The 24882-nt window shown below is 34.8% G+C and overlaps 1 protein-coding gene across 15 annotated transcripts in view; it reads right to left on the bottom strand.

The window, feature by feature from the left end:
* Window positions 1–24882, bottom strand: part of C2CD5 (C2 calcium dependent domain containing 5) — a 91745-nt gene that overhangs the window by 24498 nt on the left and 42365 nt on the right. For all 15 annotated transcript variants that reach the window (XR_009736592.1, XM_061417651.1, XM_061417649.1 and 12 more), the window contains 6 exons: window positions 17259–17373; window positions 13797–13892; window positions 8012–8203; window positions 4449–4635; window positions 2507–2671; window positions 556–696 (listed from right to left, as the gene is read on the bottom strand). Coding sequence is in view for 14 of the 15 variants with exons in the window: in XM_061417651.1 (XP_061273635.1) it covers window positions 556–696; window positions 2507–2671; window positions 4449–4635; window positions 8012–8203; window positions 13797–13892; window positions 17259–17373 (896 nt within the window). In the remaining variant the exon portion in view is untranslated. The remainder of the gene's footprint in view (window positions 1–555; window positions 697–2506; window positions 2672–4448; window positions 4636–8011; window positions 8204–13796; window positions 13893–17258; window positions 17374–24882) is intronic.

Below are 24882 nucleotides of genomic sequence, written 5' to 3'. Positions count from 1 at the left end.
AAGCTAAGTATTCTACAGGGGAGTGCCTGGGAAGCAGATCTGTGAAAGCAGAGGTTCCATAAACCTTTCATGTCACATTTATTCTTCAGGAAAGTCAGTTCTGAATGTCTTTGTACAATGAAAATTCGATTACATATTCTGAACTCGGCAAGAAAACACTACAGTGCTTATATTATTATGTTTACATGTAAAAATGTTATAGTAACATTATAACCTATAAAGTAGATAAGAACTATAGTAAGTGAAGGAATAGAACCTTATTTAAATTAATTCAAATTTACAAAAATAGCTCCAAAAGTTTAATGTTTTTATTTCAACCCCAACATTAATTCTTCTCAAACCATCTACATTATTTAATCAGTCATCTGGTGTTAAACAAAAGATATATTACCAAGTCTTGATATCTTCAAATTTGTTGTAATTTCTGTAAGAAAACATTCTTCTGACATTTATAACAGTTGTAATGATAAAAATCGCACCAATTTAGGATTTGATTGCAAAAGTATGTATCTTATCGTCCAAAAACTTTTAGAAATTATTTCAATGCAATAATACCTCCAAAACAAAGGCATCTTTTTTCCCATGTGAAAGGTCCAATTCTGTAACTTCATCAGAGCTTTCTGACTGAGATCTCAAAAGTCTTGAGCGTTGTCTAGGTTCTGGAATGGGGGATCCTATAATCTCTTCAGATATCTCCTAAAAGAAATATAATTGCTTTATATCGTATCTTTTTCTGTTTAATGGAGCTTCCGTTGACATGTAACATAGCAGTTTCAGGTATTCAACACAATGATTTGATATTTGTATGCTTCGGTCTGGTTTTAAATTTGCATATTAATAGAAAACTACGGGGCGGGTCTGTAAAATGTATTTCTAGTCTATATTTAATTATAATCTTTAGGAATAATTAAACTTTTATAGAATACATGTCTATCTCTTTTAGTCAGACACAACTTGGGGACTAAACAACCACCACCGCCTTGATACAATAATCCAGAAACTATCAGACACAGCAAGGCAACACTGACATCTAGTGTACAAAGAGGAACTACAACTGGTAGGGAACTAGCCGTTTTTCCAGCTCACAGTGTTTTCTACTCAACATTTGAAAGTCCTAAATAACTCATAAAGAATTAAAGATTATGTACCAAAATAACATTCTAATCTTTTATATCTTATGCAGTGTTAGTTTTTCAAAGCCCCAAATAGTAAAATGTGGTATATGACATACGTATCTATGTTTGTGTTTGTACACATAATACATATATTATACATGTATTTGCTATGCAACTTATTAAGCTAAATAAATTTTGACAGTTACAATGATCTTTTTAAGGTAAATGTATGGTGCAATCTTTTATGGGTTTGTAAGTTTTTACCTATTTTATAGCCAAAGATCGCAGCTAACTAGAGGTTCTAAACAGCTGCTGGCTACAAGGATATCAACAGAAAGTGGATATGTGAACACAAATGTAAAAGACAAAGCTTGCTGTTGGTATAACAAAGCTATCTTAAAAAAAAAAAAAAAAGACCAAGGAAATTATTTTTAAAAAGGTTTTTCCAAACTGTTTTCAACGTTCTCTGCTAGTGCATAGCTTACATAAGACTGCCACCGCAGTTTCCTAACTCAGCTACTCCGCAGCACCTTCATTCCATTACCTTACTTGCTTTCCACATTAATCTGCCCTACATAAATCTGACAGGGTGCCTGTTACAGTGACTACAAAGTGAGAAAGAAAAGACCCTGCATTTTTTAGTATTTTTGCCATAGACAAGCAAGCTTTCTTTATACTAAACAAAGAAAATTTTAAACCATTTATTTGGTTACTTAACAAGAACTTATCTATCAGGAGGCTACTACTAGGAGGAATTGGTTGAGCCACTAGGAATACAGCCCTGATGCAGCTTCATTCTACTGAGAGCATCAGGCAAGTAAGTGAAAGTCACTCAGTCGTGTCCATCTCTTTGTGACGCCATGGACTATACAGTCCTTGGAATTCTCTAGGCCAGAATACTGGAGTGGGTAGCCTTTCCGTTCTCCAGGGGATCTTTCCAACCCAGGAATCAAACCCAGGTCTCCCATATTGCAAGTGGATTCTTTATTAGCTGAGCCACCAGGGAAGCCCAAGAGTACTGGAGATAGCCTAGCCCTTCTACAGTAGATCTTCCTGATTTAAACCGAGGTCTCCTGCATTGCAGGCAGATTCTTTACTAACTGAGCTATCAGGGAAGCCCAGGAGCAACAAGCAATACACAAAAACATACTTCACACATAAAGACACACAGAAATAAGAGAAACAGAAAACAATAAAACACTGAAGGGAGATGGGAAGTACCAAAAATTGATGGGACAGTTACCATTTTTTAAATAGGGTGTTTGGAGTTGGCTTCCCTAAAAAATAAGACATTTGAGCATGGATGTAAAGGAAGGAGAAAGAATGAGTAATAGGGACAGCAAATTTAGACAATAACTTATGTATTCACAATGGAGATTTATTTCACTTACCGGAGGATTGATTTCATACAACTCTTTATTCTTGGCAATCGTGTCATTTATCTTCTTCTGCATATGAGATATATGCTGCTCGTATGAGCCATCATTAGGAGTCTTTCCAGCAATCTGAATACCACCAGGCGTTGGTAAAGCTGCTAAGTACACACCGGTGGCCGACTGGTAAAAATAATGGGGGAATAATGAGAAAAAAAATATCTAAATCATGTCCTTCAGTATTCATATTCAGAAATATGGTCCTTGTCCTGTAGGAAAAAGATAATTAGCACCAGTGTTCGCACAGGACATATGTAAAAGAACACAGAAAACCAGAACTGGTAGCACAGGGGTTGGTTACTCCCAGTGAGAACCCTGGGTAGGTCAGACAGTAGTGAAAGGACAATTTCCTTGGCTCTGCACACACAACTGGACTGTAATGTGCACAGAAAGAAACAGCTCAGGAAAATACGATTGAAAATTGTAATAAAATAAGTATTTCATGAATGAGTAGTTTATCTTTAAAATGGCAAAAGTAAAAAAGAAACTTATGCAAAGCAAGTAAAGAAACTGAAGTTCAGAAAGGATAGGAAGCTTACTCAAGATCACATCAATAAATGTGGAGAAGAATGTGAATGTGTTTCAAACTCTTAAAACCAAGAACTTTCCACTATATCATCCTAACTTCATAATCACCAAGAAAGAAAACCTGATACAGATTTATTTTAAATATTTAATTAAATAAAATTCTGACTTTGTAACAGTACTGCATGTCATTAGTACTGAAAACCTATTAGGGGAAATACAAAACAAGATAAAACACACACACATATGTGCTTTATGTTTAAATATGTTTCTGTAAGGAAAGAAAGCAAAAAAAAAAAAGTATAAAAGTACCCACAGCAAATCATTAACATCAAAGGAGTAGAATGGAGAAAAGAGAAGACAATTCTTTTAACTCTGGATAGTTGCATAAATTGTACGAGCTGTTGTTGTTACTAAAATTTTTAAGCAACTGCCAATTTTGTTAAAGTCCATCCTGGAAAGCGTGTGGTGCTCTATGAAGTCTGGTCCCCAGAAGCTCTTTCTCCTGGTTTGTTCACATGTCCATGACTGGACTCACAACCCAGTCTCTGATGCTCAAACTTAGAATGCCCTCCGCACCATATGAAGCCTGAGAGCACCATCTCTTAACACTTTCTTAACTGCATTCACTAATGAGGCAACAACCCAGCATAGCTGAGAACACAAACTCTGGAACTAGACAGGCCTGCATTTGAAACTGAGTTCTGGTATGTACAACCATATCACTTTGGACAAGTCTCAATCTATTATGGCATCTGTCTTCTCTTGTAAAGTTAAGATAATGTCACATTCCTTCCAGAGCAGTGCAGTGCCACATACCCAGGAGACACTCATCAGAGATTACCTATTATGAAAGCTACTCTTGGGACCTTGAGATTCAGGTGTACAGACTAAAAAAGTCTCCAATAGTTACAATGAATGTCCCTAGTGATTAAGAAGAAAAGATCAGTAAGAATCAGAAAAGGCAGTATTTGAGGCAGGAATGTTACCAATGCTGAGAAGGAAAAACCCTATGTTAGCAAGTATAAACAATAATAAAGTCCAGACAATGGTGGCCAACTTACAAAATAAGGTCTACATGGTAATTCTTAGAAATGTGACTATAAGAATTATAATCTGAATACAAAAGTAGAATACTAACATAAATATAAATTTATATAATAGTTTATTAATTTAATTTCAAAATAATTTCATAAAGAAATATAAAAGTATCTGAAAGTCTATCACTGGATTTCTTTTCTTCTTATAATGTCCCTAGCCTTTAGAAGTCTTAATGCCAATAGCTAAGTCTTCTTAAAAGACTCTTTGAATCTCATAAAACAGAATCTACAACTACATGAATCACAAAACAAAAACAAAACATCTTGAAACTTACCGCTAAGCCCATCAACATATTTTCACCCACTGTGATCTGAATTCTCAGTCCAAATAAAGCATTCATTGCTTTGAGTTTTAGTTTATTCATTAGCTGAGTATGCACTTCATATTCCATAAATGGCAAGAGATTACTGATGGCTGTGGCATTTGCTTCTGCCTGTGCCTTCTTTTTTAAGCGACACAACCTATTAAGGAAAATAATGTAGTCAGTGGATAGTGTTCCTGATACCATCTTAAGCAATACCCAATTTTTAAAACTTCATAAAAATGTGCTTGATTAAAAACATTTACTTGCTTCAGATGGGCTTATTATGTTTTATCAATAATCCTTTCTGCCATTTTTTCACTGTATACACTTTTGGTAAAAGTCCCATTTTGATAAACAAAATGAAAAAAAAAATCTCAAAATCTCTAGAAATGAAACAAACAGTAATCAAAATCATCAGAGAATATAATTTTAAATCTTAGGTTTCATAACTCCACATGATCATATAATGGGTGGACAATAGAGAAAACAGTTAATTTACTCATTAAAAGAATATAAAACTTGAGTATCTACTACATGCCAGGCACTGTTCTAGGTGGTGAGCAATGATCAAGGAATAAAACACAGAGACCCTGCTCATGACTGTATTCCAGGGGAGGAGTAATAAAAAAAAGGCAAAGAAACAAAGCCAACTGCAGACAACACTTAAGAATCAGGTGTGTGCAGAAAATAAACCAGGGGAAGAAAGAATAACTGGACAGAAGGCCTCAGCGCAGAGATAACACCTGAGCCAGGATCTTAAAGACAAAATAGAATTGGGACTGCTGGAGAAAGACAATGATGGAATGAAGTTGGCATATTACAAGAACCAAAAGGAGACCACTGCAGCTCCAGTGAAGTGAGCAAAGGTGAGGGCAGCACAGAGGAGGATGCAGTTAAGCATGGGCATAAATATGTTAGGACTGGTCATGGTGAGGAGTTTGATTTTATTCTACCAGCAATGGGAACGCCAGATAGATTTTAAGAAGTAACATGATCTAATGTATATTTTAGGACACCATTTATACTGCTACACAGAGAATGGTGCAAAGAGAACTGATGTGGGAATGGTGAACAAGAGCTACTTAGGTGACAGACAGCAAAAGCTTGGACTAAAAAATTGACTGAAAAGATGAAGAGAAGATCCCCAAACTGGTAAGCCAGGCTGCTCAGGCCAGTAGTTGTTAAAAAACAATTGCTGGGCTCCATCCCTAGGGTTTCCAAATCAACAGTTCTGGCACAGAGCCTCAATATGCATTTCTATACATTCCCCCAGGACGGTGATGCTATTGGTCTAAGGGCCACACTCTGAGAACTGCTGAAGAAGACTACCTAAAACAAGGAAAAAAAAAAAAAAACTGGATAAACTATGTACTTTTAAAAATCTTCCTAAAAGCATCACAGGACCAGGGCAAGGGGCAATACAGGGTATAAATGTAAGTGGGCAGCATAAGGAAGTTCTTTCGTGGTGGTAAACAGCTGTGGATCTTGACTGTGACGGTGGTTTACACCATCTATTTGTTCGATAAAACTGCACAGACATATATATACACACACGCACACAAATACTTAAATGAATGCAAGTATTACAAATGTAAAACTGATTCAGGTCTGGAGCATAGTTAAAACCATTACAACAGTGTCAATATCCTAGCTGATACCCTACTACAGCTGTGTAAGATGTCACCAATCGGGGAAGCTAGGTGAACACAGTACTTTTTACAATATTTGCCAAAGCAAGTAAAACACAATGAATAATAAGCAGCAGAAACAACAGAAAAAAAAATGTTTTGGATATTAAAATAATCAGTTACAGAATTAAACACAGACTATAGTATATGATATCAGATTTGAAAAAGAATAAAATACAACTTCTGGAAATAAAAAATCAAAAATTTTAAACCCAATTATTAGGCATAACAGCATATTAAAGACAGCTGAAGACAAAACTAAAGAACTGAAAGATAAGAAAATATCCAAAATATAACATAAAGAAATAAAAAGATTAAAAATATAGATAAGAAAGTAACAGACATAGAAGAGGCGGTCAGAAAGACACACATACTTTAATTGGAATATCAAGACGAGAGAACAGATGAATCACAGAACTAACCTAAAATTTTTTAAAACACATGAAAGATACCAATCTATAAATTCAAGATGTCCAAGGTATAGCAATTAGGATAAAGAGAACTCCATACCTAATACTCTACAGGGAAACTGAAGAAAACTGAAGACAAATAAAATAGCTTGCACACAGCCTGAGGGAAAAAAATAGACAAACTTCAAAAGAAGAACAGTTAGTCTAAGAGGTTATTTCTCAACAGTTGCAATGAAGGCCAGAAGGCAGTGGAAGAGTATTTTCAATGTGCTTAAAGAAAATAACTGCTAGCCAAAGATACTGTTTAAAGATAAAATAGGCTCATTTTCAAACACGTAAAAATTGTTCACCATCAACAGATCCATCAAAAAAATACTCAAGGAGATAACTCAGGTGAAAGAAAAACTATTCTAAATGGAAGGTCTAAGATGCAAGACGGAACGAAAGCAAAAAGGAAATAGATTAGAAATATAAATAACTCTGATGTGGGGAGGTTAGGAAAGAGAACAATGTCTAAGAATACCATATTTGCAATGAAGAACTGAATAGAGCAAGTATCACTTATGAAAACAGGAAAGACCAATATGAGAGAAATGGATAAAATCAGCAGTTCAATATGGAACAAGTATGAGATGCTTATGAAAGTGGGGTATAAAGTAGACAGCAAAGTATATGGGTCTGAAGCTCAGAAGAAAGTTCTGAACTAGAGCTATAAATTTAGGCGTCCTAGACTTACAGACAGAAAACAGATATATAGGAGTTGATGACTTGAACTAGTGAGAGAGCTTCGAGAAGAGGGTCTGAACTCATGGCTCTCAAGGAACAAGAAATGAGGAGGAATGAAGACTACATATAAAGGCAGGAAAAAAGAGGACATGTGGCATTGTGAAGTCATGAATTTCAAGGAGAAAACGATCAGCTGTGTGATTATTGCTGAGACCTTAAGTAAAATGAAGACAGAAATGCTCCATGGATTTGGCAGCCTGGCAGTTGTTAGTGACCTAGATAGCTGCAGCTGTTTCCTGTGTGCCTTCCAATTTCCTATTCCAGCACACTTTAAAGAGAACTCTTAACAGCTAACTGAAATTGTTTAAAAAAAAAAAAAAAAAAAACACAAAAAACCACATAGCACCATTCTTAAAAAGAACAAAAAGTCAACTTCCAAAATGTATCAGATATTTAACGTCATTAAAGCATACTGAGTCACATCCCTCACCTGTGACAGGTTAGTTAATAATCTTCATAATAATAAACATTTGTACCTAATTTCAATTTTTAAGACTGCTTTTGCATTAAAGTTTATCTGAGTCTCATAAAGAGGATTATTTTTCCTTCCAATTTTCCATACAGTAAAATCATATGGATCAAATATGTCTATTTGACTTCATACTCTACATTCCTTCAAGGACCCCAAGTACTGTCTTCACAAACATACCTTGCTTGAATGAGACAACCTTTTCCAATAACTGTTGCATCCACTGGGAGGTCTATGGTTGTGAAGAGAACATCAGGAACTTTTTGTTTCCTGCAGTTATTGCAGTATGTGAGATGAGCTGGAAATGGCATATTCAGTTCATCATATGGTATATGGCAAAATCCACAGCCTGCAGGCAAATTTTCTTCTAGCCTATATGGATACATTAAGGGGAAAAAAGGCATTCTTGAAAAATTCTACGCATTTTTCCAAAAACAAATATTCTCTATCCAGTACCTGTGTACAAACTATATCATAACTTTGACCATAATAGGTACTACTATGATTGATAAGAAATAAACAGGAAATCAGAACCACACACTGTTATGAAAGAAGAGGCTTATACAAGTAGAGAGGCATTTTCTATCAATTATGTTTTTTTTATTTTTTTAATTGAAGGATAATTGCTTTACAGAATTTTGTTGTTTTCTGTCAAACCTCAACATGAATCAGCCATTGGTATACATATATCCCTTCCCTCAATTCTTATGTTTGATGACCTGACAAAAACCACTATTATTCCAATGGTTTCTTCTTTAGGATACAACATAAAAATGAATGGTTGATATATGACAGAAATCAAACCAATATTGTAAACCAATCATCAATCAATTAAAAATTAAATATTTTTAAAAATGGCTAGATAATAAGAGTGATATGCTTTTATTATCTGAAAAGATAATACACATAAAATCAGAAAATAATTCCTAAGGGAAAAAACTTTACCAATCTGAAAAAAATCTACAGTTAGAAACAAATGTATTTAAGAGGGGGAAAAAAAGTCAAAGCTAGGCACACTCTAAAGTTTCTAATTTCTAATGTCTGTTGTAGCCTTTCAGAGAAACCAAAACACCTGTGTTTCAGAAATGAACATTTATCATACATGAAGCAGAAAAAAATAACCCACAACCTTCCCATTCATTGTAAAATGTCTACTGTAATAGGCTGTTTATGAAATCACTTTAGAATGATAAAATCTTTTTCCAGTCATTAAATCTGAAGAAATCAGGAGAATAGGAAGGGAAGAGGGAAACTCCACAGAGAACAGCAGGATTTCACAGTCACATCCATGAATCTGAAAAGATGTGGGTTCTCAATTCTGTTTCATCTAAAAGTTTACAAGTTACTATATTTCCCAGGAATCAGGCTTTGCATAGATTCTTTGTATACATTATTTCACAGAATAAGCCTCTAAATTATTAAGTTTCTCCCAGATATTATTCTTTTACTGGTGGGATGGCATTCTGGCTTATTAGAAGTAACAGGGGAAACAGATATGAGCAGAGCTGTGAGCCTAAGCAAGTCATTTAACCTCTGAGAGTCTCCTCTATAAAACTGGAACAACAGTATCTACTCAGAAACGTTCTATTTTTTTTTTAAAGATTAAGAAAACTATAGCTACATGAACACCCCCTTCGATATAATGCCAAGCACAGGGAAACAAAACCTAGTTTCACTTGGCCTGAAACCAAGCTGAGATGCTAAGTAATTTGCTCAGTCACAAAAACTACTAAGTAGCAGACATCAGATTTTAAAGTCAGTTTGTTTGAATCCAAAGGTCATGTGGTACAAGGGGGCCACAGAAAGATGAAAATTTGGGACAACTTTTAACCAAATAACTCCCAGAAATTTGAACACAGGTGGTGTAACATCATAAAGCATAAAGAATAAAAGTGCTAAAATGTATGACGTTCAGTTCAGTTTAGTCACTCACTCGTGTCTCTTTGCGACCCCATGGGCTGCATGACATGAGGCTTCCCGGTCCATCACCAACTGCCAGAGCTTGCTCAAACTCCTGTCCATCAAGTTGGTGATGCCATCCAACCATCTCATCCTCTGTCGTTCCCTTTTCCTCCCGCCTTCAATCTTTCCCAGCATCAGGGTCTTTTCCAATGAGTCAGTTATTGGAGCTTCAGCTTCAGCATCAGTCCTTCCAATGAATACTCAGGTTTGATTTCCTTTAGGATTGACTGGTTTGATCTCCTTACTGTACAATGAAATATCAAGAGTCTTCTCCAAGATCACAGTTTAAAAGCATCAATTCTTTGGCATTCAGCTTCCTTGAATGGTCTACCTCTCACATCCATACATGACTACCGGAAAAACCATGCCTTTGACTAGATGGACTTTAGTCAGCAAAGTAATGTCTCTGCTTCTTAATATGTTGTCTAGGTTGGTCATAGCTTTTCTTCCAAGGAGCAAGCGTTTTTTAATTTCATGGCTGTAATCACCACCTGCAGTGATTTTGGAGCCCAATAAAATAAAGTCTGTCACTATTTCCATTGTTTTCCATCTATTTGCCATTAAGTGATGGGAACAGATGCCATGATCTTAGTTTCCTGAATGCTGAGTTTTAAGCCAGTTTTTTCACTCTCCTCTTTCACTTCATCAAGAGGTTCTTTAGTTTCTCTTTACTTTCTGCGATAATGGTGGTGTCATCTGCATATCTGAGGTTATTGATATTTCTCCGGCAATCTTGATTTCAGCTTGTGCTTAACCCAGGTCTGGCATTTTGCATAATGTACTCTGCATATACGTTAAATAAGCAGGGTAACAATATATAGGCTTGATGTACTCCTTTCCCTATTTGGAACCAGTCTGTTGCTGGTTCCATGTCCAGTTCTAACTGTTGCTTAAGAATTTTCCACAATTTGTTGTGATCTACACAAAGGCTTTGGCGCAGTCAATGAAACAGATTTTTTCTGGAATTCTTTTGCTTTTTCTATGATCCAGTGGATGTTGGCAATTTGGTCTCTGGTTCCTCTGCCTTTTCTAAATTCAGCTTGAACATCTGGAAGTTCATGGTTCACGTAACGTTGAAACCTAGCTTGGAGAATTTTGAGCATTACTTTGCTAGTGTGTGAGATGAGTGCAATTGTGTGGTAGTTTGAACATTCTTTGGCATTGCCTTTCTTTGGGATTGGAATGAAAACTGACCTTTTCCAGTCCTGTGGCCACTGCTGAGTTTTCCAAATTTGCTGGCATATTGAGTGCAGCACTTTCACAGCATCATCTTTCAGGATTTGAAATAGCTCAACTGGAATTCCATTATCTCCACTAGCTTTGTTCATAGTGATGCTTCCTAAGGCCCACTTGACTTCACATTTCAGGACGTCTGGCTCTACGTGAGTGATCACACCATTGTGGTTATCTGGGTCATTAAGATCTTTTTTGTATAGTTCTTCTCTGTATTCTTGCCACCTCTTAATATCATCTGCTTCTGTTAGGTCCATACCATTTCTGTCCTTTATTGTGCCCATCTTTGCATGAAATGTTCCCTTGGTGTCTCTAATTTTCTTAAAGAGATCTCTAGTCTTTCCCATTCTATTGTTTTCCTCTATTTCTTTGCACTGATCGCTGAGGAAGGCTTTCTTATCTCTCCTTGCTATTTTTTGGACCTCTGCTTTCAGATGGATATATCTTTCCTTTTCTCCTTTGCCTTTCACTTATCTCCTTTGCTCAGCTATTTGTAAGGCTTCCTCAGACAACCATGTTGCCTTTTTGCATTTTGTGACTGGTGACGGATGTAAAGTCTGATACTGTAAAGTACAATATTGCATAGAAAACATTCCTAACCTGGAATGTTATGTCCATGAATCAAGGTTAATTGGAAGTGTTCAAATGGGAGATGGCAAGAGTGAACATCAACATTTCAGGAATCAGTAAACTAAAATGGACTGGAATGGGCGAATTTAATTCAGATGACCATTAAATCTACTATTATATCTACATTATATCTATTATATCTACTAGTGGGCAAGAATCCCTTAGAAGAAATGGAGTAGCCCTCATAGTCAACAAGAGAGTCTGAAATGCAGTACTTGGGTACAATATCAAAAATGATAGAATGATCTCTGTTTATTTCCAAGACAAACCATTCAATAGCACAGTTATCCAAATCTATGCCCCAACCACTTATGCTAAAGAAGCTGAATGGTTCTGTGAAGACCTACAAGACCTTCTAGAACTAACACCAAAAAAGATGTCCATTTCATCATAGGGGATGGGAATGCAAAAGTAGGAAGTCATGAAATACCTGTAGTAACAGGCAAGTTTGGCCTTAAGAGTATAAAATGAAGCAGGGCAAAGGCTAAAAGAGTTTTGCCAAGAGAATGCATTGGTCATGGCAAACTCCCTCTTCCAACAACACAAAAGACTACTCTACTCATGAACATCACCAGATGGTCAACACCAAAATCAGATTTTTGCAGCTGAAGATGGAAAAGCTCTATACAGTCAGCAAAAACAAGAGCAGGAGCTGACTGTGGTTCCAATCATGAACTTCTTATTGCAAAATTCAGACTTAAATTGAAGAAAGTAGGGAAAACCACTAGACCATTTACGTATGATTAAATCAAATCCCTTAAGATTATGCAGTGGAAGTGACAAATAGAGTTAAGGAATTAGATATGAAAGAGTGCCTGAAGAACTATGGGTGGAGGTTCATAATACTGTACAGGAGGAGGTGATCAAAATCATCCCAAATAAGAAGAAATGCAAAAAAAGTATGAAAACATTTGAAATATGAAATGTACAAAATGGATAATCTCTAAATACTGACATCCTAGGGAATTTTTTTCTTCCTTCTACTCTCCTACATTTTTTCAAATTTTTTTTAGTAAGCGCTAATAATTTCATGTGTCCATCTAAGCCATTATATGGAAACAACCAAACTGCATGAGAAAGGCTGTTCATTAAATTAGGCTTCTACCTACTACAGAATGGAAGCTACTGACATAAGCAAGAACTATATGGCAGCCCTGGGACAACTCACTGGCAAAGTCAGTTTCCTCAACAGAATATTCCAATTGTTTAGTATACTTCAAAATGTCCAACCTTCACTTTCCTATTATTTACCATGACTTTTAATGCTCTGAAAAATATTATGGTCAAAATCCATTTTTAATACTGACAAAAGAAACTAACCAAGGTCTTTGTAACACATTTTTCTTGGCTACATAGAGACTTTCAAATTTATAGTAAATTTGATAACGTATAGATTTTTTTTTTGGCTTTCTTCCTTAATATATATTATACATTAATACTGGGGAAAAATATGCATAGTGTTAGGTAAGAAGTATTTAAGATCTATATTATTCAGGCAAGCTCTGGTATCAAACTTACAGCTTTTTGTATATATAGTTGATAACCTCATCTTTTTATTTATGGACACTAACAGATTAAAGGAACCAATAATCAAATAAACCAAAAAGCAGTCTCATTTTACCCAATGCTTTCATTTTTACTTTCTCTTTTACATATCTTAAAGTCATCTTTCACAAGATTTTTATACATAATTGAAGCTTTTATATATAATTTTCATACAACATAGTGTCTGTTTTATAATTAGGAATTTTCTTTATGGAAATTGTGTCATGACCTTTTCCTATTTTGGAGGTAAAACAAAAGGAAAAGAAAGGAAGAGAAAACTCAAAAGAAATTATTTCTACATTGTAGCAAACACAAAACTATATACCTGAAATTCTTCAATTGGTAATCATATGTGCCATTTACTGAGGTGTTAGAAATAACAGTGTGCGTCATGCAGTGCAGAACCCAATACTTGTTTGTTGCTATGGTGTTGCTATGGATTAGGTAAAAATCAGTCAAGTGCCTGGTCCTGATTTCTGCACCGCACCCGTGTAACCCGCCCTCATAAAGAAGGATTATCCCAGCTCTGAGAAGAAGAAAGTCAAACTTTCCCTTCTCTACCCTTAAGGAAAATAAGCCATGCTGTCGTGACAACCTCTGTTCCAAACAGCCCTCCACGGTGCCATCCTGCAAAAATCTAGGGTTCAGTACAGCTGCCGTGCCGGATGCAGATAAAATACAGACCTCTTCACTACAAGAGAAAAAAAAAAAAAATGTAACCAAGTTAATATTTTCAGGCAGTCTAACTTACCAAGGTGACAATTTAAATTTAAGATAGACTTTACTAAATATTATTATCACTGGATTACCTCCTAAATCTAGGATAGAAAATAGAAGTAATATTGTTAAAATGAAGAGGAAGAGTATTCTTTGCCACTTAAAAATTGTAAAAGATTAGTATTAGTGACAATTCCTTTAAAATATGGCAAAGCTTATAAAGACTGGAATGTTTCAAAATAATAGTAGTAACAAACTATATTGCTGAATCCAGCAATAGCCCATTAAACTGTAATAAAATACTCTTTAAATGAATATTGAATTTTATTAAAATTATTCTAAAAGCACAACTATGTAAATATCTATATTGCTTTAGCTTAATTTAAACTTAATAATAAAAAGACAACTGACACAAACATCCAAAGTATACTAGACAGAGCTTAAGCTACATCATATTATATATATGATAAAAACCGATTTTCCAAAGAATTATCTGAAACTCTTTATTACATATTACCCAACTTGAAAGCCAAAAAACAATCAACATAATTATTGAATTATGAATGAGATCACCCAAAGCTAATGGGAAAAGTAGCAACCTAGGGACAATACACTTGAAACAAAGTAAATGGATAAGAAGCAAGGCCATAAAAGAAATGATCTGCAAGAGGCCAGGCTTCTAACGGTTAAATGCACATTGAGAATATAAAAAAAACATAAAGCCACAGAAGGCGCTGAATCAAAGAGCTACCAGAGCAGGTGTGCATTTCAAGGTGTGCACTGCAGGGAACTAAACCAGTAATAGTAAGTAGGACGGGTTAGAACAGAAAAAAACTAGTAAAGACAGGATTTAAATACAAAATTTCTGAGGTCTCCAGGGAAAACAGAAGCTTACATCAGGTGAATGCAAACTTCTAAATAAATGAATTGGACTCATTTCTGTAGACTCCTGCATCTGTGACTTATCTCCAGCAACTGAATCCACACCTCTGGCCTTCTCCACATGCTACTCTTTTCACCCTGAAAACCCTCCCTATGCCTTTTCTCTTCATTGATATAACTCATCTCTCAAGATACAGTTCAAGCTTCAGTTACTTCATTAAAACTTTCTTCCAATCCTCCTATAGCCCTCTAGGATCCTAAGATATCCTGAGATATCTCTACCATAAAATGTATTATGCTTGTCATAATTCTCCAGGAGAATGTGAATCTAATGGTAAGAACTATGTCTTCTAAAACTATACCCCTAAGAGCTGAAAGTATATGAAAATAAATCCACAAATAGAGCAAGACTATCTACTGGGAAGAAAGGCAGGATAAGCCTAACAAGGTTAGTAGGTTAACAAAAGTAGAACAGCTACAATGAGAATAGAGCAGTTCAAGAGTATAATATATACAAAGGAATACTACTCAGCAATGAAAAGGAACGGGTTCTTGCTGTTACAGGGATGACACTCAATTTAATCTCAACTTAAACATGCTGAGTGAAATTAAACAAAAAGGAGTGCATAATGTTAAGATTCTATTTACATAAAATTTTGTAAAAGTGAAAACTTATTCTAGTGATAGAAAGCAGATCAGCAGTATATCCTATGACAGGGGTGGGATGAGAAGGGACTGAAGGGAGAGAGTACAAAGGAATATAGAGAAGCTTTGGGGGTGATATATGTGTTGACTGTCTCAATGACACTAATGGTTTTATGGTTTCATGACTGATGCTAATGGTTTCATGATAATAATGGTTTCATGAGTTTTATGGTTTCACATAAAAGTTATGTTAGAACTTTTCAAAGTAATGTACTTTAAACATGTGAGATTATATGCCTATTATATATCACTAAAGTTGTTTTTTAAAAAGAGTATAATATATAGTCTGCAAAGAAAAAAAAAAGGATCCTTAGAGAATTAAACAGCATGGCTCTGTAACATCCTCATTTATTACAGTCTAATCATTTTTTCTCCAACAAAAATGATCAGCACCACCACAAGAAAGTTATCCATGTAATAGCTGGCAGTTAAGAATTACCCAACAGAAGGTGGAAAAATAAGACAGACTAAAGTCAAACAGTGTCTGCTGCTGCTGCTAAGTCACTTCAGTTGTGTCCGACTCTGTGCAACCCCATAGACGGCAGCCTACCAGGCTCCCCTGTCCCTGGGATTCTCCAGGCAAGAACACTGGAGTGGGTTGCCATTTCCTTCTCCAATGCATGAAAGTGAAAAGTGAAAGTGAAGTCGCTCAGTTGTGTCCGACCCTCAGCGACCCCATGGACTTCAGCCTTCCAGGCTCCTCCATCCATGGGATTTTCCAGGCAAGAGTACTGGAGTGGATGCCATTGCCTTCTCCGCAAACAGTGTCTAGATGACATCTATTACCAACTTCTGAAGGAGTGGAAAGTAGGGTTCAAGGATGGCAGACAGCAAGTAAAGTCAGAACCTAAGTAAGGAACTGGGAAAACTCTTGATTAAGAGAAGGGCCAAAATAAACCAGAAATAAATAAGCAAATGGGATGAGTAGGAAAATATCAGGTTGTGATCCAAGAGTGAAATTTTATGGTTTCAAATTTTTAAAGAGGAACAGTTTCATGCAATAATGAAGTCAAAATAAGGTTGAAAGTCAACTAAGGATAGAGGACTTGAGAATGAGAAAGCACAATGACAGACTGTTAGAAGGGAGATAATTGTGTTTAACTGGAGGAGATGGGCAGGAAAAAAAAGAGCAGAAAAAAGTTTTGGAGGTAGAAAATCCTGAACAGTGGATTGGCACGGACTTAAATGGGGAAGAAGTTGTCCAAATGAAAGACAGGAGAAAAAGAAATTGAGAACTGAGAGTATGGAAGTCCCTTCCTAACTGGGTAGCATTAGGGAGATTTGTTGGTAGGAAAAAGTTAAGTTATAGTTAATTAATGAAGGCAGAAAGAGTTTACAAATGAACTTGAAAGACACACGGCGGTTTGTTTACAATAGATTAAGAGTTTCAAAATCCCAGAGGAAAGAGCTGGTGGAGTCACAAACTGGAGTAAAGTAGGCTTGGAGTTAATACTTGCTGTGTGCCAGTATTATATTCTCATTTAATGCCTCAATAACCTTAACTGACAGGTAGTTACTGTCTCCAATGTATAACTGAGGCTTGGAGGAGTAGAACAATTTTCCTGAAGTTTCACATTAACTAAGCAGTAAAGACAGCATACGAATTTCCTCTTGATGTATTCTAAAAAAGCCCACACTAACTGGATCAATCCACTTTTCTTCTTTTCTCCGTATCTGCATAAAGCTTTTCCCCTTTCAGATGACAATCTGTAAACCACAGCATCTAGAAAATCAAGTTGTTATTATCATTTACCAGATGCTAGTTGATTCACTGTAGCCCACTACAGCATGACAGCCTAATGCTTTGGCATGGGATTTTATTTCTTGTCTGATTTCTGCCCACCATGCATCTCGAGTTTCTGGTTCATCTGAAAAATAAATTTTAAATCAGTTCACTACTCAATAGCATATTGTCTATTTGAACAAGAAATATTTAAAGTACGCATACTCTGGAAGGCAAAGAACTACTATTCTACAACAGGTTTTCAAACTTCACATCTTTAAAATGCTACTTCTCAAAAAGCTTATTAACATTTTCATTTAATGCTACGTCTCAAGAAGTTTAACATTTTAAACTCAGGTGCTAGAAAATAAATCATCTAGTTCTATTTGCTTTTTTACTTTAGGGCTATCTATAGGGATCTGTTTTATGAAATACAATTTGAAAGGTAGACCCAGAGTTTTCAGACTCTAATCTTAAACTAAAATGACTTCCTATGTCTCACCTCACTGAGTGAGCACCTTGAGTCATATCCATAAATTTATTTTAAATTCTGATTTCATTTCCTGTACTTAATTTTTAATAATGCAATACATTCTGGGTTCTCTGCAAGGCATAGATTTATCAACATTAAAAAGCAGAAAGCCATCTATAGCCATCCTTCTAAAGAGATGTGGGTCCTGAAGCAAAGTGACAAGAAATAAAGGGACTGGCCAGTTCAAAATAAAGAAAGCAAATACATTGAAAACATTAGTACGAAGAATCTAGTTAATGTACATAAGGACAAATTTCAGAAAGAACACTGCAACTCCATATATAGCTCTGTCATTAAGAAAATGCTTTCAAATCACAGAATCACATTTTATTACCATAGAGTAGCCCAACATTGCTTGCAATGGAGCATTATAGATGGAACATCTGTCACATACACTTTCTAATAACTTGCATTTAGCTGCAAACTACTGATGAACAGCAGCTGCATATATAGTTAGCTTTTCATGCCCAAAGATGTTAAAAACAGAAACGGTCTATAATCAGCATATCCTAAATTGTTTCTTTTTTTGTGGCCAATTCCATTTGGGAACAATTTGGAAAAGAAAAAACCTGATCAACTCTAAATAAGATGCTAAGCTCTTACTGTAAATCTTTCACATTAAAAAGGCACTATTACGACTAAAAATCCAACAATCCAAAAGCCTTCTGAGTTTCTGTACATATGCAGTTTTCAAATACGTTTTTCAAAATAAGTAGAATAAGTAGAATCATACTCACTAGTGAAATACTGAAGACAGCAAAGTAAAGAAAGGTTAAAAGCCTTGTTATAGCTCACATTCCTATGGTGGAATTTTGTTTCCCCCACAGGGAGATCAGCAAAAAGAAGTGAGGAGATAAAAACCAGAACTACAAATGATGCCAGCCAGTTCTTGCGTTAAAGTCTTAGATCCAAGACCGTGCTACCCTAAAACTTTCTTTCAGAAGAGAAGAAACACAAAACTCCAGGAAACCAAGGAAAAGATCAAAGTACGAGATAAAGAAGGAAAAGAAATAGAAAATACTACAATATGGTGTTAGCAATCAATATTACGAATTCAGAAATGGGTGAGACAATTAGGTGGCCCTATTTTGCACATATGCTACTACGTTAAAGAATTTCTTCATATTCCTAGCTGAAATGTAGACATTAAGAGCACAAAAACACTTTCATATCCATTCTCTCTTTTTAGGACATACAAGTTTCCAGATTAATTTGGACATCTATTAACATCATCTTTTCCTAATAGGGAAATTTTATATCCTAAGACAAACTATCATTCAACTAGTTGCTCCATCTATCAAGTTACTTATGATTTTCGAAAAAGATAGCAAAAATAAGAGAACTATATCTCAGCTTAGAAAAAAATTATTTTCCTGAAAAACTATGTAAAATGAAAAGTTGGCTTTCTAAAACATAATAGTAAAACCTGCAATTTACTTTTCAAATCATTCTGGAAGTTTACAATAATATTTACTAAATCAAATAATCATATACTCCGTTTTTATAAATTAGATTTTCTCACATTAGGTTAGCCTACATCTTGCTACATAGTGATACATGGCAGTTTTCTGCTTTAAAAATTTTACAGGATGTAATCAACAGTATTATATTTTTTTAAATTAATGAAAAATTTGGAAGAAGCTACTTATTTCAAGTTCGAGATCTATTTATTTAGAAAGGCCAGCATGCCTAAATGGAAAAAGTATGTAATCATAATTACTATGAGATACATGTAACCACATAGAATACAAAGTTTATCTACATCAAACTTACCTTGGTATAACACATAAAATAATCAGATAATTAAACCAAACACTATGAAAGAATAAGTGGCTGATTTAAAAAAACAAACAAAAAACCAACAAAAAGCTGAATGCAGCGCAAGTAGAGCATTCATACTCTTCTGACAAGTTCACAAGCAGCCTTTATTTTGACACACGAGCCACACAATTGCACATGGGGATGCCGCTGCTGTAGTTAATACAGTATTTACAAGTTTAATAAAAGCTAAAGAGTTACATACAGGAGGGCTAAGGAAGCAAATGGTGTTATGTCCACACTCCAAAGAATTTCTTAAATTTGGTTTTTGGCTAAAGCAAAAGCTCAAAGAACGAAGGGTTTTGCAAAGCAGATTCAGCAGACAGGAGCCAGAAACAGTGGAAACTTTGGCGCATGCTTGGATCAGGTGACAGTACAGACTGAAAACTATGGCAGCTCACTGAAATGGTTACAGAAAGTAATGGCCCTAGATTCTAGGTGAAAGCAAGGCAAGCATACAGTAGGGAGCACTTCATCACAAACTAGGAATTGGATTAAAATAATTACCTACAACTGTGAGCAAGAAGTCAAAGGATGAATTTTTTGGCTATTAAATTTAGGGGTTAATTAAGATACAATTAAGAAAAATCAATTTATTTAATATTACAGAAAAATTAAACTTCTCTTCAAAGCCTATCTTATACTTAATGCCAGAGATGAGCCACAGAATATTCAAGTAGCAATCATGATTCAGTCTAACTTACTAGTACTGAAAATTCAGAAACAAAAATCAGAGTATTTAATCCCTACTAATGGAAATCTTAAAAACTGCTAATTATACTTCTTATAGGAAATACATTAGTGAATCTGAACTGTTTTATTCACCCTACAAAAGTAAAAACTGAGGATTTACCATACTTCTGTAAAAGGCAAAACAAAGAACCTGGCTTAAAAATTTACTGGCAACTATACACACCTTATATGAAACTGGATACAATTTGGTCACTTGAAGGATATACAGCTGAGATGTGAGGGTTGCAAATTAACGTTTCAGAGATGTGAAGAAAAAATATCTTCACTTAAAATACCATGCTCCTTCCAAGAATCTATAGAATTATTGATAATCGTAAAAAGATTATCATTTTAGGAGATATGAAAAGTTACTTATTATATAAATTATATTTCATACTATTTTGTATTTTTCTTCTAAGGGTCAGAACTATACATAGATAATTATCACAGATCTTTTACTATATTCTTTTAATTGCAAGCAAGAATTGAGTTCTAGATCAATGCCTCACTGATGCCTCTTACGAGGGTAATGTCCTCACACTTATGTTGACACCACAGTTAATTTGTTTTTCTATTACTTGTCTAGAGCATGGCCATAGCTTGATATCTTGCCATCTTTTTAGTATTTAATCTTGTTTCTAAAGTACAGGTGACACTGGTAAAGATTCCTAAAATGACAGTAATAGTTTACCCCTCAAAAAGTAAAGAAGTGAACAACTCAACACAATATGCCTTTATAAAAGTCAATTCCTTCGAGATTTTAGGCAATTACACATTTGCAACTAAGAAATGCTGACTACATGAAGAGTTAAATGTAGTTCTATTTTCATATAGGTCTAGAAGAGAATAATTCTGTCCCTGGAAACCTTTTAATCAAGTTGAAAGAAAATAAAAAAGGAAATGGGCAGTTATTCAATCTAATTTTTAAATAAACAAGATAAAGTGTTAGATAGGATTTTCAGAAAAAGGACAATGTATCTTGTTAATGGACAGCACAAAAAGCTACCTTCTCAAATGTCTGAAAGTAATAGTCCAACGCAAAACAACCTTTTGAAGAAGATAAATTTCCACTAATAGAACAGAAATTAGAGAGTCCAGGTTCAAGGAAGTATAGAACCTCAAACTGGTTGGGGATTCAGTACAGACTAAAAAGAAGAATCTCATTATAGAAGAGGTAATGTGCAAACTGAGAGTGAACTTCAAGATGTGGTAATTTGGAATATTAGGATGGTGGCTCAGATACAATCCATGTTGGACCAAGCTGCAGTCATTACTATTTGTTTAAAAAAAAAAAAAGTCAAATATGTAATTTACTCCTTGACTGTGACATTTCACTCTTTATATATATAATGTAACTGGTGACCAGTTACATTATTTTATACAGAGAATGATACATTACATTTACATGTTACATTATAATAATGTAATGGAATATCCAGTTACATTTTACATATTTCATATATATGAAGAGTGAAACTTCCCACTTAAGGAGATTACCCATCTGACTTTTTTTTTACAGATAGTAGAAAAGTAATGAATATCCAATTACATTATATATAGAAAGAAAATTAAATATTACATTTATGTCACATTATAAAGGAAAGCTCACAAGTCATGCATGCTATATTTATGCCTTCTTGAACTCTATGTATCTACTTTCTGAAAACCTTATTAAAATACTGAAAACCAAATGCTGCTTAACTACTTTAGGCTTACTTTGCACATCTGCTCATGAATGTCCCTCAGATGTAGAAAAATAATGATTGCTGAGATCATCAGTAGAATTCAAATTCCAAGAAAGTCTATCTCCATTTAACTCTCTCTCTCTCTCACACACACACACACAGCAAAGTAGTGTAAGAAACAGACTAGACTAGTATGTAAACAGGAGGTCTGCCTGGGTGAACCCTGGTTATTTCCAATCCCAGAATTGTGCTTAAGACATGGCAGGCACTTGACAAACATCTATTGGAGAAAAATTTGAATGATCAGAGTGATAAGTATATTCTATATAAATATTTCCTTATATAAGTATTTCCTCAGCTGACTCATATTCTGTTACATATTTTTAAAGTAGTAACTACATTTTTAGATGTTAACTATTAATTTGCCTCCAAAATAAAGTCAAATTTCTAACTATATTTCTGAAAACAAAAAAGAGAAAAAGTAACATTTTCTAAATTTAAACCACTAAATCTATCATTAGCTGAAGTTCATTCATTGTAAGATTGAGAAAATTTCCAGTCTAATAAGTCTTAAAACCTACGATCTGTCTAAAACAGTAAAAAAAGAAAAAATATTTTTAGAATATTCTCAAAAACAAAAGAAAGGCTATTCAAACATCTTGCTTTACTAACTCAGGGCTTAAAAACACTTAAAAATATTGTCTAAGTTCATAAGCTACTTCAAACTAGTATTTTTCAAATGACATTATACACGTATTTTAATTTCCTCTTATCACTTCTAAAAAAGTTATCTAAATTGACATGCATCCTACACAGGAAAGAATAACAAATTTTCCTCAACTCACTGAGACTGTTTATAAGTAAGAAACTATGTGTGACCTATTCAGAAATACTTCTAGTGGTAAACTCAGAAGAAAAATAGATTACAGCCATTTGAGAAGCAATGAGCTAGGGCTATCAGGATTTACTCTTAAAATATTATTTACAACTGAACTTTCAAACAGACTTGAGTTTCTAAAAGATAGGAATCATTTGTCCCCTGGGATGTTAAGACTTGCAGACATATGGGACAATCATTACCCTTCTCTCTCTCTCAGCTGACAATTGCACAGAGCCTGTTTCACTCACCACATTCTCCTTTAATTACCAAGTCCTGCAGGCTTCCCATTCTAAACAGTTTGTAAACTTGTGGTTAAGAGTTTAAGCCCTGAAGCCAAAATTGCAAGGTTCAATCTGGGGCTCAGTCACTCCCTATTTGACCTCGGACAAATGGCTATGTTTCATACTGCTCACAGCGTTCATATGTGAGCGCTGTGCTTGAGGACTAAATGAGCTACTACCATAAAATCTTAGAATAGTACATAGTAAGTGCACCACAAAACTTTAGCTCTCCTGTCACCATCAGATCCCAGGTCACAATCTGGCTAGGACTCCTGCACTGCACTGACTGGGATCTCTCTAGTCTTGCTGCTTTTAAATTCATTCTGAACCAGCAGGCAGCGATTTAATGCAAATCTGACTACTCCGTCTTCTGAGAATCTCCTCCCTGGCATGTCACACACAAGATCTTTAAATGTTACATTCTCCTTCCAGTAGCAAGGTTCATTTTATCTTTCTCAGTGTATTAACAGGCCAAAGAAAAAGAAACAAGGTAATAAAAGGTAAGAGTTTTGAATAAATTTTCAAATACTGAGTTCCTTTCTTCCTGCTCTATAAAAATACACAAACTAACAGGACAAAGCAGAAGAAAAGGGGGTGGGGGACAAAGGTAAACTAAGACTTTTTGTATTAATAGCAAACAAAAAGTATGAACTAGCTATGTAATAAACTTCATTGAATGAGTAGTGGCTAGGATATTGTTTTGCAAATGCTTGAAGTTTCAGAACTAAACTCAAAGAATATATTAACATGGTTCCAAATGCACTGTCTGAAATATAAATCTAAGTGAATCTTCATATACTATCCAAAACTAAGCTCAAGATTACTACCTCTATAAGGTACCCTGCCACACAGAGTTAATCCTAACTTTCTCTTTAACTCTGAATCTACTATCACACCATACTACACAGTAAGCCGTTTACATATTCTTCTATCCTCCCAGAATATAAAAATAGGGGGACAGGCACCTTTGCACATCTCTTATCTAACAAATTGCATAGTACAAAATAAATTCTAATAACTGCCCACATGGTTTACTGTTTTGCATGAAACACTATTGTGTGATATAAAATGTTTTCCTATACTGTTCCACATTTTAATGTTTCTGAAATAAAAATGTCGAATAATTAGTACATTTGACTACCACGTGTTCCTCTTTTTTCTTAGAAGACTTTTATGAAGTCAATGATATATCATATTATAGCTGGTATCAGAGACCAGGAAATATAGTATTGATAAATAATTTCTAGCATTAATAGAAACTGTATCAACAACTACTTTTCTACAATTTTTGATTTTCTGTGGTAATTCAGGACAGGAGTGGCTAAATATTGCCTAATTACACAGAAAAATATATAAAGGATTTGAATACATTTACCAAATATATAACTTTTTTTGCAGAATTATCAAGCTATTTTTCTGAAACTAGTATCAGAAAAACCCTGGTTTCTAAGTATGTACCAATTCTTATCAGAAAGACTCTAAATACCCCCAATCAAAAACATAAAACTATAAGCATATTAAACTGAAAGCATCACTTTTTATGTTATTTTAATATGCTGTAACATATCCATCTTTTCTTTCTTACACTTCCTACTGGATTTTATTTTAAATGATGGCAAGATATACTGCTTCCTCAACCATGTTCCTCCTCACCAAATTCTGTTTACAGGGAACAAAGTCTTTACTGTGTCTTTAAAAACTTTTGCCTTTTCCACATTTCAAAACA

Source organism: Bos javanicus, chromosome 5 (genome assembly GCF_032452875.1).
Source record: "Bos javanicus breed banteng chromosome 5, ARS-OSU_banteng_1.0, whole genome shotgun sequence".
Classification (NCBI taxonomy): Eukaryota; Metazoa; Chordata; class Mammalia; order Artiodactyla; family Bovidae; genus Bos; species Bos javanicus.
Note: the sequence above shows the minus strand (reverse complement) of the source record. Positions and strands in the feature narration are given on the sequence as shown.